The sequence below is a fragment of the Peromyscus maniculatus genome, chromosome 2 (assembly GCF_049852395.1).
Source record: "Peromyscus maniculatus bairdii isolate BWxNUB_F1_BW_parent chromosome 2, HU_Pman_BW_mat_3.1, whole genome shotgun sequence".
NCBI lineage: Eukaryota > Metazoa > Chordata > Mammalia > Rodentia > Cricetidae > Peromyscus > Peromyscus maniculatus.
In genome coordinates, this window is record NC_134853.1 from 147,803,264 (window position 1) to 147,815,994 (window position 12,731).

General features: G+C 43.4%; 1 protein-coding gene across 3 annotated transcripts in view; it reads left to right on the forward strand.

Annotated features, from left to right (window-relative positions):
* The window catches only part of Zbtb8os (zinc finger and BTB domain containing 8 opposite strand), an 11,978-nt gene extending 3,472 nt beyond the window's left edge, over positions 1-8,506 (forward strand). For 2 of the 3 annotated variants that reach the window (XM_006995716.4, XM_076565136.1), the window contains 6 exons: positions 1,658-1,682; positions 2,867-2,988; positions 3,187-3,269; positions 5,821-5,873; positions 6,916-6,952; positions 7,976-8,506. In XM_006995716.4, the coding sequence (XP_006995778.2) occupies positions 1,658-1,682; positions 2,867-2,988; positions 3,187-3,269; positions 5,821-5,873; positions 6,916-6,952; positions 7,976-8,062 (407 nt within the window). In that variant the 3' untranslated portion in view covers positions 8,063-8,506. The remainder of the gene's footprint in view (positions 1-1,657; positions 1,683-2,866; positions 2,989-3,186; positions 3,270-5,820; positions 5,874-6,915; positions 6,953-7,975) is intronic. The other variant, XM_042271931.2, reaches the window with a different exon arrangement.
* The last annotated feature ends 4,225 nt before the right edge of the window (positions 8,507-12,731 follow it).

Sequence of the window (12,731 nt, forward strand, 5' to 3'; positions counted from 1 at the left end):
AGATGTTTTAGGATACCTAGAAACATGGTGGCATGCTTATAATCCTAGCATTCCAGATGGAGGTTGAGGCAGAAGGATCAGACCAGCCTGAACTGCATTGGGAGACCTTGTGTCTAAAACCAAAGCAAAATGAAACAAAACACCTAGAAGACTCCAGAATTTATCATTCATTTAAATATGAACCGAGTGGGTAGGTTGTTTTGTTTATAAAATAATACTAAAAAAGAGTTAATGTTGTTGAGCAACTAGCAAAAGGTCTAACTGCCTCATGTTTTCCTACTTTTAAAATTTTTTTCTCAGCTGGGTGCTGGTGGTGCACACCTTTAATCCCAGCACTCAGGAGGCAGAGGTAGGCGGATCTCTGTGAGTTTGAGGCCAGCCTGGGCTACGCACTGAGTTCAAAAACAGCCAGGCCAGGGCTACACATAGAAACCCTGTCTGGAAAAAAAATTCTTTTCTCTAATTTTTTGAAGATTTGTTTATTTTTCTTATGTATGAGTGTTTTGAGGGATGTGTTTATGAACACCACATGCGTGCCTAGTACCCATGAAGGCACTGGATCCCCTGGACCTGGAGTTACAAGTGATTGTGAGCCACCATTGGATGCTGTAAATCCATATTCTCTGCAAGACCAGCCAGTGCTCCTAGCTGAGGAGCCGTCCCTCCAGCACCATCTTCCTGCTTGCTCTACTGCACCTCCTGTATGTGGTGTGACAGTGTATGTGTGCATGTTCATGGGTGTGTGCACATGTGCACCAGTCAGGGCCACTTGGGTGTCAGTCCTTTTGTGCCTTCTTTGAGATAGGCTCTCTTGGCCGCTCTCAGGCTAGCGGCCCGGAATCTCAACCTTCCTAACGCTGCGACCCTTTAATACAGATTTCATGTTGTCGTGACCCCCAACCATAACATTATTTTCATTGTTACCTCATAACTGTAATTTTGCTACTGTTATGAATTGTAATATAAATATGTGTGTTAGGTGACCCCTTGAAGAGGTCACGACCCACAGGTTGAGAACAACCAATCTAGGGATTATGGTTTCCTCTTCCTGTTTCCAGTAAGCATGCTAGGATAATAGATGCTTGTGCTGCTGTGTCCGACTTTAACAGGGGTCCTGGAGATCAGAATTCTTGTCATACTGCCTTGCCCAGCATGTGCTTTTACCTACTGAGCCATCTCTCCACAATACGCTTTATTTCTTACCTCTGTGTGTGTGAAAACTCTGAGAGAAGGTTAATGTGTATATGTGCCACAGTGTAAGTATGGAGGTCAAAGGACAATTTCCAGGAGGCAGTTTTCTCCTTCTACTAGGTGGTCCAGTCCAGTCCAGTGCCATTAGCCACTGAGCCACCCCTTGCCTTTTCTTTTTCTTTTCTTTTTTGTTTTCATGATGGGGTGTTACTGCATACCCAGGTTGTCCGGGATTCAGTAGCCTGGGCTGGGCTGGAACTTGTGATCCTGCCTTGGCCACTTACGTCCTAGGATTACAAGTGTGAGCCTAGTGTCCCGCCAGGGTGACGCTCTGAATGAGCAGCAGTGAACTAGAGGTCTTTCTACTGCTGCTTCTGCCTGCTGTCATCAATACCCTGGAGTTATTTTTGTATGATTTGAGAGTCAAGTTCAGTGCCTTACACATATTTTTCCCTTTCTCCCTCAGATTTGGATCATACAGCTGATGTCCAGTAAGTACAGCAAGAATTATTCCTGGAAACTATGTGATGAGTGTTTTAATTTTTTTAAATTTATTTATTATGTATACAGTGTTCTGCCTGCATGTACACCTGCATGGCAGAAGAGGGCACCAGATCTCATTACAGATGCTTGTGAGCCACCATGTGGTTGTTGGGAATTGAACTCAGAAACTCTGGAAGAGCAGCCACTGCTCTTAACCTCTAAGCCATCTCTCCAGCCCAGAATGTTTTGATTTTTTTAATAAAAATTTTTAACTACATTTAATTTTTTTTCTACATTTAATTTTTTAAGATTTATTTTATTGCTGGGCAGTAGTGGCACACACCTTTAATCCCAGCACTTGGGAGGCAGAGGCAGGTGAATCTCTGACTTCAAGGCCAGCCTGATCTACAGAGTGAGTTCCAGGACAGCCAAAGCTACACTAGAAACCCTGTCTCAGCGGGGGAAAAAAAGGATTTTTTTATTATCTTATGTGGATGGATATTTGCCTGAAAGTATATTATGTGCACAGTGTGTGTTCCTGCAGCCTGTGGAGGTCAGAAGAGGTGGTCAGATGAGACGAGTTAGAGATGGTTGTGAGCACCATGTGGGTGCTGGGACTAGAACCTGGGTCCTCTGCAAGAGCAACAAATGCTCTTTACCACTAGGCCACCTCTCCACCTCTGTCCTTTCTTTCTGAAGATAGGGTCTCACTGTGCAGCCCTTGCTGGCCTGGAATTTGTTACATAGATATGTAGATCAGGCTGGCCTCAGACTCCTAGAGATCTACCTTCTTCTGCCTCCTGAGTTTTGGAATTAAAGGTGTTCCCCCATTGTGTAATTACACTTTTATTTATTTTATGGTGTGTGTTTGCGTGTGTCAGAGGACAAATGGGAGGAGTCTGTTCTTCCCTGCCACCACAGTGTCGGGCTGGGTGACAAGCACCCTTACCTGCTGAGCCAACTTCCGGGCCCAAGTGTATTTCTTTCGCCTTTTATTTCATTTTGTTCTAAATGTAAAATGATGGTCTGAAAACATCCAATTTGGGTGCCTTTAAAGTAGACATTTAGTTTTATATTTATCAAACTGATTTTCTTTTGACTTTGCTGTGGAATTTTCTCTCTTTTAAGTGGATTATATTGTTACAAACATTGTGACCCTTTTATTTGTCTTTATTTTAACTTTTTTTTTTAGGTTACATGCTTGGGGAGATACTCTGGAGGAAGCATTTGAACAGTGTGCCATGGCCATGTTTGGTTACATGACAGATACTGGGACTGTGGAACCCCTCCAAACAGTGGAAGTAGAAACCCAAGGTAACTGATATTCTCAAGGAACAATTATTCTATGGGTATACAGTGTTCTGGATGATCTGAATATAGAGTCGCAGTAAGAACAACAGGATGGATTATGAATCTCTAAATGAGCCGACGAACTTCATTGTACTTGAACGAAGCTCTTAGAGGCCAGAGTCACTAACCGTCATCCTGTGATGCCCCTTTGACCCTGTGTAGGAGATGACTTGCAGTCTCTGCTGTTTCACTTTTTGGATGAGTGGCTTTACAAGTTCAGTGCTGATGAATACTTCATACCCCGGGTAAGCAGAGTTCTCTTTGTTTGCTGAGCAAGTAGGCTCTTTGTTCATATTGTAAAGTTGAACAAATAATTGAAGATAAAGTATCTGATCAAAAAACCAGTCCATATAAATATGTGAGGTAATGTTGATTTGTGTAAGTTACAGTGTTATTTGTGTAAGTTATATCTTTTTTTAAGATGTTTATTTTTAGTTTATGTATACATTTGTTTTGCCTGCATGTATATCTGTGTGCCACATGCATGGAGTGCCATTGGACGCCATAAGAGGGCATCATATGCCTTGGTACCATAGTTAGAAATAGTTGTGAGCTACCATATAGGTACTGAGACTCAAACCTGGGTCCTTTGTAAGAGCAGCCAGTACTCTTAATTGCTGAGCAATCTCTAGCTCCATATAGGTCCTTATTGATTAACCTGTTTGCCTAGGTATATTCATTTTTTTACTTAGCTCTCTGAGCACATAGTATTTGATATGAGAATTGTATAAGCGTATCTACTGAGGGTTGGAGAAAATGTCTTCTTAGCCAGCATGGGGGAATATACCATTCATTATAGCACTCAGGAGGCAGAGGCATGAGGAACTCTGTGAGTTCCAGGCCAGCCTAGTCTGCATAGCCAGTTCTAGGTCAGTTGGGGCTCATATTGAGCCTCTGAGTCAAAAAAAAAAAAAAAAAAAAAAAAAAAAGGAAAGAAAAAGAATGTGCCTGATGTGCAAGTTTAAGTTTGAGCTATGTTTATAGGCACATGTTCCAACTGTTACCCTTCAAGTTTAATGGCTCTGTCACTTTGGCCTAAGTTCAACAATTGATGATTTTACATTTTTTGGTTTTTTTGAGACAGGATTTTTTAAGTTGTAATCCTAGCTATCCTGGAACTCACTTTGTAGACCCTTAAACTCAGAGATCTGCCTGTCTCCCAAGTGCTGGATTAAGGGCTTATGCCACTTTGTTCAGCTGATTTTAGATGTTTTTGTTTGAGATAGGGTTTCCTTGTCTAACAGCCCTAGCAGTCCTGGAGCTCACTTTGTAGACCAGGCTGGCCTCAAATTCATGGATATCTGCCTGCCTCTGCCTCCCTAGTACTGGGATTAAAAACATGAGCCACAGGCCGGGCAGTGGTGGCACACGCCTTTAATCCCAGCACTCGTGAGGCAGATGCAGGCGAATCTCTGTGAGTTCGAGGCCAGACTGGTCTACAGAGCGAGTTCCAGGAAAGGCACAAAGCTACACAGAGAAACCCTGTCTCGAAAAACCTAAATAAATAAATAAATAAAAATAAAAACATGAACCACCACACCCGGTGATTTTAGATTTCTTAATGGGGAAAAAAAGGAAAAGCCAAATGGAAATTGCTTGCTGTCATCAACCTCTGGGGCACTTCTCCAGCGTCTGACACATAGCCCTCTGTTTGCAGAAGTCTGGAGTCTCTCCTTTATCACTCTATGACACATATTCCACTGAGTCATCTTCCTACAAAGTTGAAGAGGGCCGTGCTGTTACAGATGGGCTGACAGTGATTAGAACTATGTATCTCCTCCTTTCTGGAGATGTTCTCTTAACTTTCTTTGTTGATGCTGAGACTTAAGGTTGCAGGGCCTTGCACATGCAGATACTGTATCCACTGCAGCTGTTCCTGCAGCAGCCCCTGACTCATTTACCTCCTGAGATGAGGCAGGGTTTCATCTAGCTAACTGGCTTCAAATTCACTTTGTGGTGAAGCGTGGCCTTGAGCTCCTGATCTTCTGTTTCTCTGTCTCCTGAGTGCTGGCAGCACACCTGGCTCTGGTTTAGAATGCCTATTTCTCCAGGATTCCTCCCTTGAATAAATAAAAAAACTTATCCTTGTGTTTTATTTTGACATTTTCATTTTATTTGCTTTAGAGAAATATGATAGCGCTTCCTAGGAAATGTGATAAGCTAGAAGTGTTTTAGTAAATGGCCCTTTGTGAAATTGGGGGTTTGTTTGTTTGTTTTGTTTTTGAGACAGGGTTTCTCCATGTAGCCAAAAGGTGCCTGTCCTAGAACTCACTCTATAGCCCAGGCTGGCCTTGAACTCACAGAGATCCGCCTAGCTCTGCCTCCCAAATGCTGGGATAAAGGCGTGCGCCACAACCACCCAGCCGAATTTGATTTCTTTTTGAGGCAGGGTCTTACTCTATCCCAAGTGGCCCTGGCCTCAGGCCCCTCGCCTGAGTTCAAGTATTGGGTTATGAGCATTTGCTGATGTACTTAGCTGAACTCTTCTTTTTTTTAAGTAATAATTTTCTGGGCTGGGGTTGTAGCTCGGTTGGAAGAATGCTTATTTAGCATTCCCAAAGCCCTGGTTTCAATCTCCAGCTCTCCAAAAAAGCGACCATGGTGACACGTTTGTGATCCCACCACTGCGGCGATGGAGGCAGGGGGGGCTGGAATGCATGGTTATCCTTGCCTATATTTTGAGGCTCACATGAGTAAATGTAAGCCCTTATCTAAAAAATATTTTAAAGTAGTTAATTAATTAACTAATTAACAAGTTAATAATTAAATTAAAATGTTAATTTTTTTCCTCTTTAGGAAGTGAAAGTACTCAATATTGATCAAAAAAATTTCAAGTTACGGTCAATTGGGTAAGTTTTGAAACTAGTTAAGTAGCAAGTCATGAAAGATGTTAAAATACATTCTCCATTGATACCAGTGGGCAAAGCAACAAATATAAATGGTGAGTTAGGAGAACTGCACTTGGCTAGACCTTGCAGGTTGAGCTGAGGGAGACACCTAGGAGTATGAGGTCATCTGAGCTTTACAGACTTGGGAACTTGTGGAAATAATATTCTTTCTGATGATAGAGTGTGAGTCCCAATTTCAAAATTTGATTTTATATGTATGGGTATTTGCCTGCATGTATGTGCCTAGTGCCCGCAGAAACCAAAAGAGGGTGTCAGATCTCCTGTAACTAGAATTACAGACAGTTGTGAGCTATATGAGCACTGAGAATTGAACCCAGGTCCTCTGGAAGAGCAGCCAGTGCTGTTAACCACTGAGCCGTTACTCCAGTGCTCAATTATTTTTATGGTTTAAAAAAAAAAAGATGCCAGGTGGCAGTGGAGTACACCTTTAATCCCAGCACTTGGGAGGCAGAGACAGGTGGATCTCTGTGAGTTCGAGGCCAGCCTGGGCTACAGAGTGAGATCCAGGACAGGAACCAAAACTGCAAAGAGAAACCCTGTCTCGAAAAATGGGGGGAAAAAGGTGTATTTATAATTAGCAGCTGGCCTCAGTTTAGATGATCCTAGCAATTGTTTTTGGTTTTTCAAGATAGGGTTTTCTGTGTAGCCCTGGCTGTCCTGGAACTCACTCCATAGATCAGGCTGCCCTTAAACTCAGGGATCCGCCTGCCTCTGTATCCCAGGGCTGAGATTAAACATATACCACCATGCTTAGCTTGATCTGTATTTTGTTAGTAACATCTAAAGCGACATGATCTAGAGCCTGTGGATCTTGTACTTTGTTCTCTGGTAGAACTATGTGGCTTACTCCCCTGATCCTGCCATCTCTTTCTGCTTCTCCAGTTTGGACCACGTTTATAAGGCTTACTTTAAAATGGAGCGAATAAAATAACAAGTAGAAAATTGTAGGAATAATAATCATGTTTTTACTTTCCTTCTCAAGGTGGGGAGAAGAATTTTCATTGTCCAAGCACCCTCAGGTATGTATGTTCAGAAGTCTAGCCATTGAAAGCATTTCGTCCTTTCTTACATAAAATCTGCGTATGTGAAAGTAGACTTCAGTTTTAGTTAGTGCGCAAAGTGACAGTTTGCCCAGGTGTCTCTTACCAGATGCATATATTCAAACACTGATTTCACGCATCTGATTGGTCAGTTAGGAGTCCGATTGGGCTCCAGGATCAAGTGTGTTACAGATTGTGAGGGAATTCTATTTTATCTCATTTTATTTTTAAAGATTTATTTATTTACTATATATATAGTATTCTGCCTACATGTGTCCTTGCAGGCCAGAAGAGGGCACCAGATCTCATTACAGGTGGTTGTGAGCTGCCATGTGGGTGCTGGGAATTGAACACAGGACCTCTGAAAGAGTAATCAGTGCTCTTAAGTGCTGAGCCATCTCTCCAGCCCCCTAGAGATTCTTTATGGAGTTGGAAGGAACTTAGAGGACATCTAATCCTTTTGTTCTAAACTGGGACAGTGTGGGGTACTCTCATGTTTCAGAATCCTGGGAAAGCTCTGATCTGTGTCATTCTCTGTCACTCCAGCCAGACCTGCAAAGAGAATAGGCCAAGTGCTCCGGCTGCAGTCGGGTGTAGGGAGGAGGTAGGGACAGGAAGAGCCCTGGGCTAGTGTAGAGGTTGCAGTCAGGGTGTAGCGAGGAGGTAGGGACAGGAAGAGCCCTGGGCTAGCGGAGAAAAGCTTGTGTTGTTTGCTCTGACTCATTTTAGGAATTAAAAAACAACCCGTGTCCAGCCAGTCAGAAGGCCTCCCTGAGCAGCCCGGCGGGCATTAGCACCGGTTCCTCCAGGACTGACTCACGGCCCCTTCTGTCTGCTGACTGCCTCTCGCTGTCTCATACCAGCTTAGGCCTCGGCACTAACTGGAGAGCCACCAGTTTCTTGTTTCAGAATTACAGTTTGACTTTCTGCCAGAAACTTCCTGCTAGAATTAGAGTCTAAATCCAGTTTCTTTCTTTCTTTTTTCCTTGACACGAACATTAGGGAACAGAAGTCAAAGCGATAACATATTCGGCAATGCAAGTCTACAGTGAGGAGAAGCCAGAGGTGTTTGTGATCATCGACATTTAAGATGCCAAGAAAAAACGAGACTCTTACGAAGAACTCATTGGTTTTCTTCCTTTTGAGAAGATGCAATGATTTGTTTTCTATAGTGTCTTTGCTAAATAGAAATACAGAACTGGGAATTCAAAGTGTGACTTCAGAAGTGGAAAACCAGTGTGGAGTCTTAGTCTATGAGTCTAGATAATGAGGAACAGTCTTGTACTAGATCATTGCAGCAGGTGCCTTACACCTTCCAGTGGAATGCGAGCGCTCCAGCATGGTCTCAGGGGAATGCCCATTGGTATAGGAGCCGCTGGGACCGACTCCAACTTCAAACAAAGTGATTTGAGCCGGGTATGATAGACAATATATGCCGTGATCACCACACTCAGGAGCCTGAGTTTGAGACCAGCTTTGACTATGGAATGAGTTTGAAGCTACCCTGGGCGACGTAACATGTCCCTGTCTCAATTCCTCCTTGTAGGGCAAGGAAAACATGTACATTGAGGTTATGTTTTTAGGTTGCTAAGGGACAGGGCTATCCTCTGTTCCAGTTGGTTCTTTGAGTAGAACCCTCAAAAAGACTTCTTACCTCAGCTGGGGTGGGGGGAGACTTCTTAGAAGCATCCTGATTTTCTTTCCTTTTTTTTCCCCCCTGAGACAGGGTTTTTCTGTGTATCTCTGGCTGCCCTGGAACTCACTCTATAGACCAGGCTGGCCTCGAACTCAGAGATCTGCCTGCCTCTGCCTCCTGAGTGCTGGGATTAAAGGAGTGGGCCACCACCACCTGGTTCTCTTTTCTTTTTAAACAGCGATGATACTTCATATTTTGTTAGAAGAAATATCTGATATGTAAGAAATATCTGAAGGGTCCTACATCTAGACCCTTCAGACATGCAATTTTATTTTATTATTTATTTTTCACAGTGTTGAGGATTAAGCCCCATCATAGTAGCTACGTGCTCTACCACTGAGTTTATAGTTCGATCATGAGGTGAAATTTTATTTGTTTATTATTTATTGATTTTTCCAGACAGGGTTTCTTTATGTAGCCCTAGCTATCCTAGAACTCACTCTGTAGACCAGACTGATCTAGAACTAAGAGATCCACCTGCTTCTGCTTCCTAATTGCTGGGATTAAAGGTGTGCACCACCACTACCCAGTTTTCTGGTTTTTTTTTTTTTTTTTTTTGAGACCAGGTCTCATTATGTAGACCAGGTTAGCCTTGAATACATAATGCCTTCCTCTGCTTTCTGAGGACTGGGATTAAAGCTGTGCCCCAACACATTCTAATGTTATTAAAGCCAGTCTATGCATCCAGTTACAGAAGAAAAGCTTTTTTTTTTTAAATGACTCAGGCTTGATAGCACATACCTTTAATCCCAGCAGAGGATCTCTGGGAATTTGAGGCTAACCTGCTCTACATAATGAGTTCTAGGATAGTCAGTGCTATAGAGAGACCCTGTCTTAAAAAAACCAAACCAGAAAATGCTTTGGGTTTGATTTGCAGCTTTAATTTCTATTGAGGGATTCTCGGATTGAAATATGCAAAGCTAGCTATTCACAAGGCTGGGTGGTGCCAGATTTCATTACAGTCTCAGAATGCTGCGTTCTCTCAGTCTTATCTAACACAGATAAGTAGTGTTGATGAAGATGAGGCCAAGAGCTTCGGTCTGAAAAGCAGCTCCAAAACTGACTGTAACAGGATGACCGAGGGTATTGCTTCTTAACCGTTGCCTTACTCAGGCACATTGGTCAGCTTCAGGTGGAGCTGTCTGTCAAAAGGATGCAGAGGAGAGCTGGAGAGATGCCTCAGCGGTTGAGAGTGCTTGCTGTTCTAGAGCACGCAGCAGCCTGTCACTCCAGCTCCCAGAGATCCAACACACTCTTGCAGCCTCCACAAGCATCCAGGTGCTAAAGTAATAATTAAAATAAGATTGAAAGCCGGCAGTGGGGGCACTAGGGAGGCAGAGGCCAGACGGATATCTGAGTTTGAGGCCAGCCTGGTCTACAGAGCAAGTTCCAGGACAGCCACAGCTACAAAGAAACCCTGTCTTAAAAAACCAAAATTAATTAATTAAAAAATTAAAAGCAGCTGGGTGGTGGTGGCGACTGCCTTTAATCCCAGCACTTGGGAGGCAAAGCCAGGTGGATCTCTGTGAGTTCAAGACCAGCCTGGGCTACAAGAGTGAGCTCCAGGAAAGGTGCAAAGCTACACAGAGAAACCCTGTCTCTCGAACCCCCCCACCCAAAAAATCAAGTAAATAAAAATTTTAAAAATAAATAAATAAAAATTAAAAGCAAAAGAAAAATTCCATAGTATGCAGAACTAGTTAACCTTTATTATGGCAGACTGCCAGTCTTAGGTCTGATTTTGCTAAGTTGTACACTCTTACTAAACTGATCTCAAAAGTCAGTGTATAGGCAAGCCCTGGCTGCCTCAGGGTTTTTTTGTTTTTTTTTAATGGATCCCTTCGCTTAACATGATCTATTGAGAATCAATTGTGAAAATAATACCATAAATGGAATACCATGAAAGCAGAAGCAAATTCAGAGTAAAGAGCAGTTGAGAGGTTGTTTCCATACCGCGTCAGGGGCTGGTGAAGGTTCAGTGGGCAGAGGCTCCAGGCACCAGCCTGACTATTGGAGTTCAGTCTCCACAGCAGGTAACAGAAGAGAGACAGCTCCCACTGATTGTCCAATGACTTCCACGTGTGTCCCATAGTGCTCATGTACCACCACCACCGCCACCGCCACCACTACCCCAAGCATACAGTACAATAAATGTTAAAAAAACCATCAGGGCTGGAGAAATGAAGACGGCTCAGAGGTTAAGAGCACTTGTGTTTTTCCAGAGGACCTGAGTTCAGATCCCAGCATCCATGTTGCCTGGCTTACAGACATAATTCCAGCTTCAGTAGATTTGATGTCCTCTTCTGGTCTCTTGGCACCCCTATACACCTATGTAAAGAATTTTTTAATTTTGTTTTTTTGAGACAGTCTCCATGTGGCCCTGGCTGTCCTGGAACTCAATCGATCCACCTGTCTCTGCCTCCCGAGTGCAGGGATTAAAGGCATGCATCATCACCAGCAGCTTTTTGGGTTTTTTTGTTTGTTTACAATTTCTTTAACTTTAAAAAAATCCTAAAACCATGCCAGGCTAGCATGATGAGCATTTCATAACTCCAGCACTCAAGAGACTGAGACAGGAGGATTATGAGTTTGAGGCCAATTTGGGCTTTGAAGCAAGACCCTGTTTCAAACAAGTCAGGTCACATACAGACTTGCAGCACACCTGACCAGGCTAGCATTTTTGATGCAGTGGCAATGAAAGGTGTTTTATTTGCTCATTTTTGTTCAGTTATAATGGTCTTGCTGGCTGTCGCCACAGCTATCTCCAAGTTTCACATAGTATCTTAGCTCAGGGACAGATTGTCCGTCACTTGCAGAGCTCATCCATTTCATGGGGCTGGAACGTTATCTTCTCATGAAATACCCCCACATTGCCTTATCCTTTTTTATCTCCACATTTTCTCTCACCCAGAAATACATCACTTGTCTTCTGTTCTCAGCCTCCTTGCCGGGCTACCTTTCCTAATTTTATAAAGCAGGCATAGCAGACATTTTCCAGAGAACCCAGTGGGCAGGGGGTGTAACAGGGTTGAACAGAGGGTTCATACTGGTCATGAAGCCGGCGTCTCCGCCATAACCTTGAGAAAGGGAGTGCAAGCCAAGCGTTGCATTTTTCGTGACATCCCACCACGGCCTGGCTGAAGGTCATTTTTTTGAACAGATCTCAAGAGTAAGAATCTGAAGTCACTAGCTGGGTGGTGGCACACACCTTTAATCCCAGCACTTGGAGGCAGAGGCAGGCGGATCTCTGTGAGTTCGAGGCCAGCCTGGGCTACAGAGTAAGTTCCAGGACAGCTAGGGCTACACAGAGAAACCCTGTCTCAACCTCCCCAAAAAATCCGAAAGTCACAGCCTCAATTCCTAATTCTTCTGACCCTGGACTTACTAAATCTGTATTATCTGCATTAGTGTGAGCTAGTCATAGTTTTATTTCACCCATTTAGAGACAGTGTCTCATGCTGTCACCTAGGTTGGTCTTTAGCCTTTGGAGAATGACACCCAACCTTAGCACACACCATCATTCCTGTTAGTAATGGTTTTTAAATAAATCAACGAGCTGAGAAAGACAAGGTATTTGTTACTGCACCTTGCACGTGTTGTGGGAGTCTGTTCTTGGTACCACCTGAGTCCTAGGGATACAACTCAGGTCTTCAGGCTTGAAGGCAGGTGCCTTGACTCACTAAACCATCTCTCAGCCCTTAGGTGTTTTTCTATAATGCTAAAATGATGGAACAGATGCTTTGCAACAGTGGTTCTGAACTCTCCTAAAGCTGCAGCCCCTTGACACAGTTCCTCATGTTGTGGTGACCCCAACCACAGAATTATTTCCTTGCCAATTTATAACATAAGCTTTCTACTGTTAGGAATCCTAATGTAAATATTTTGGAGACAGTGGTTTACCAAAGGGGTCGAGACCCCCAGGTTGAGAACCACTGCTGTAGCAGTTGACCTGGAGGGCTGGTTAGTGGAGACTGTAGATGTAACCAACTGTCTTATTAAATAAGAAACACAGAACCAATGTAAAGAAGAAAACCAAGAGGTCAGAGCTCAGAGCTAAAAACC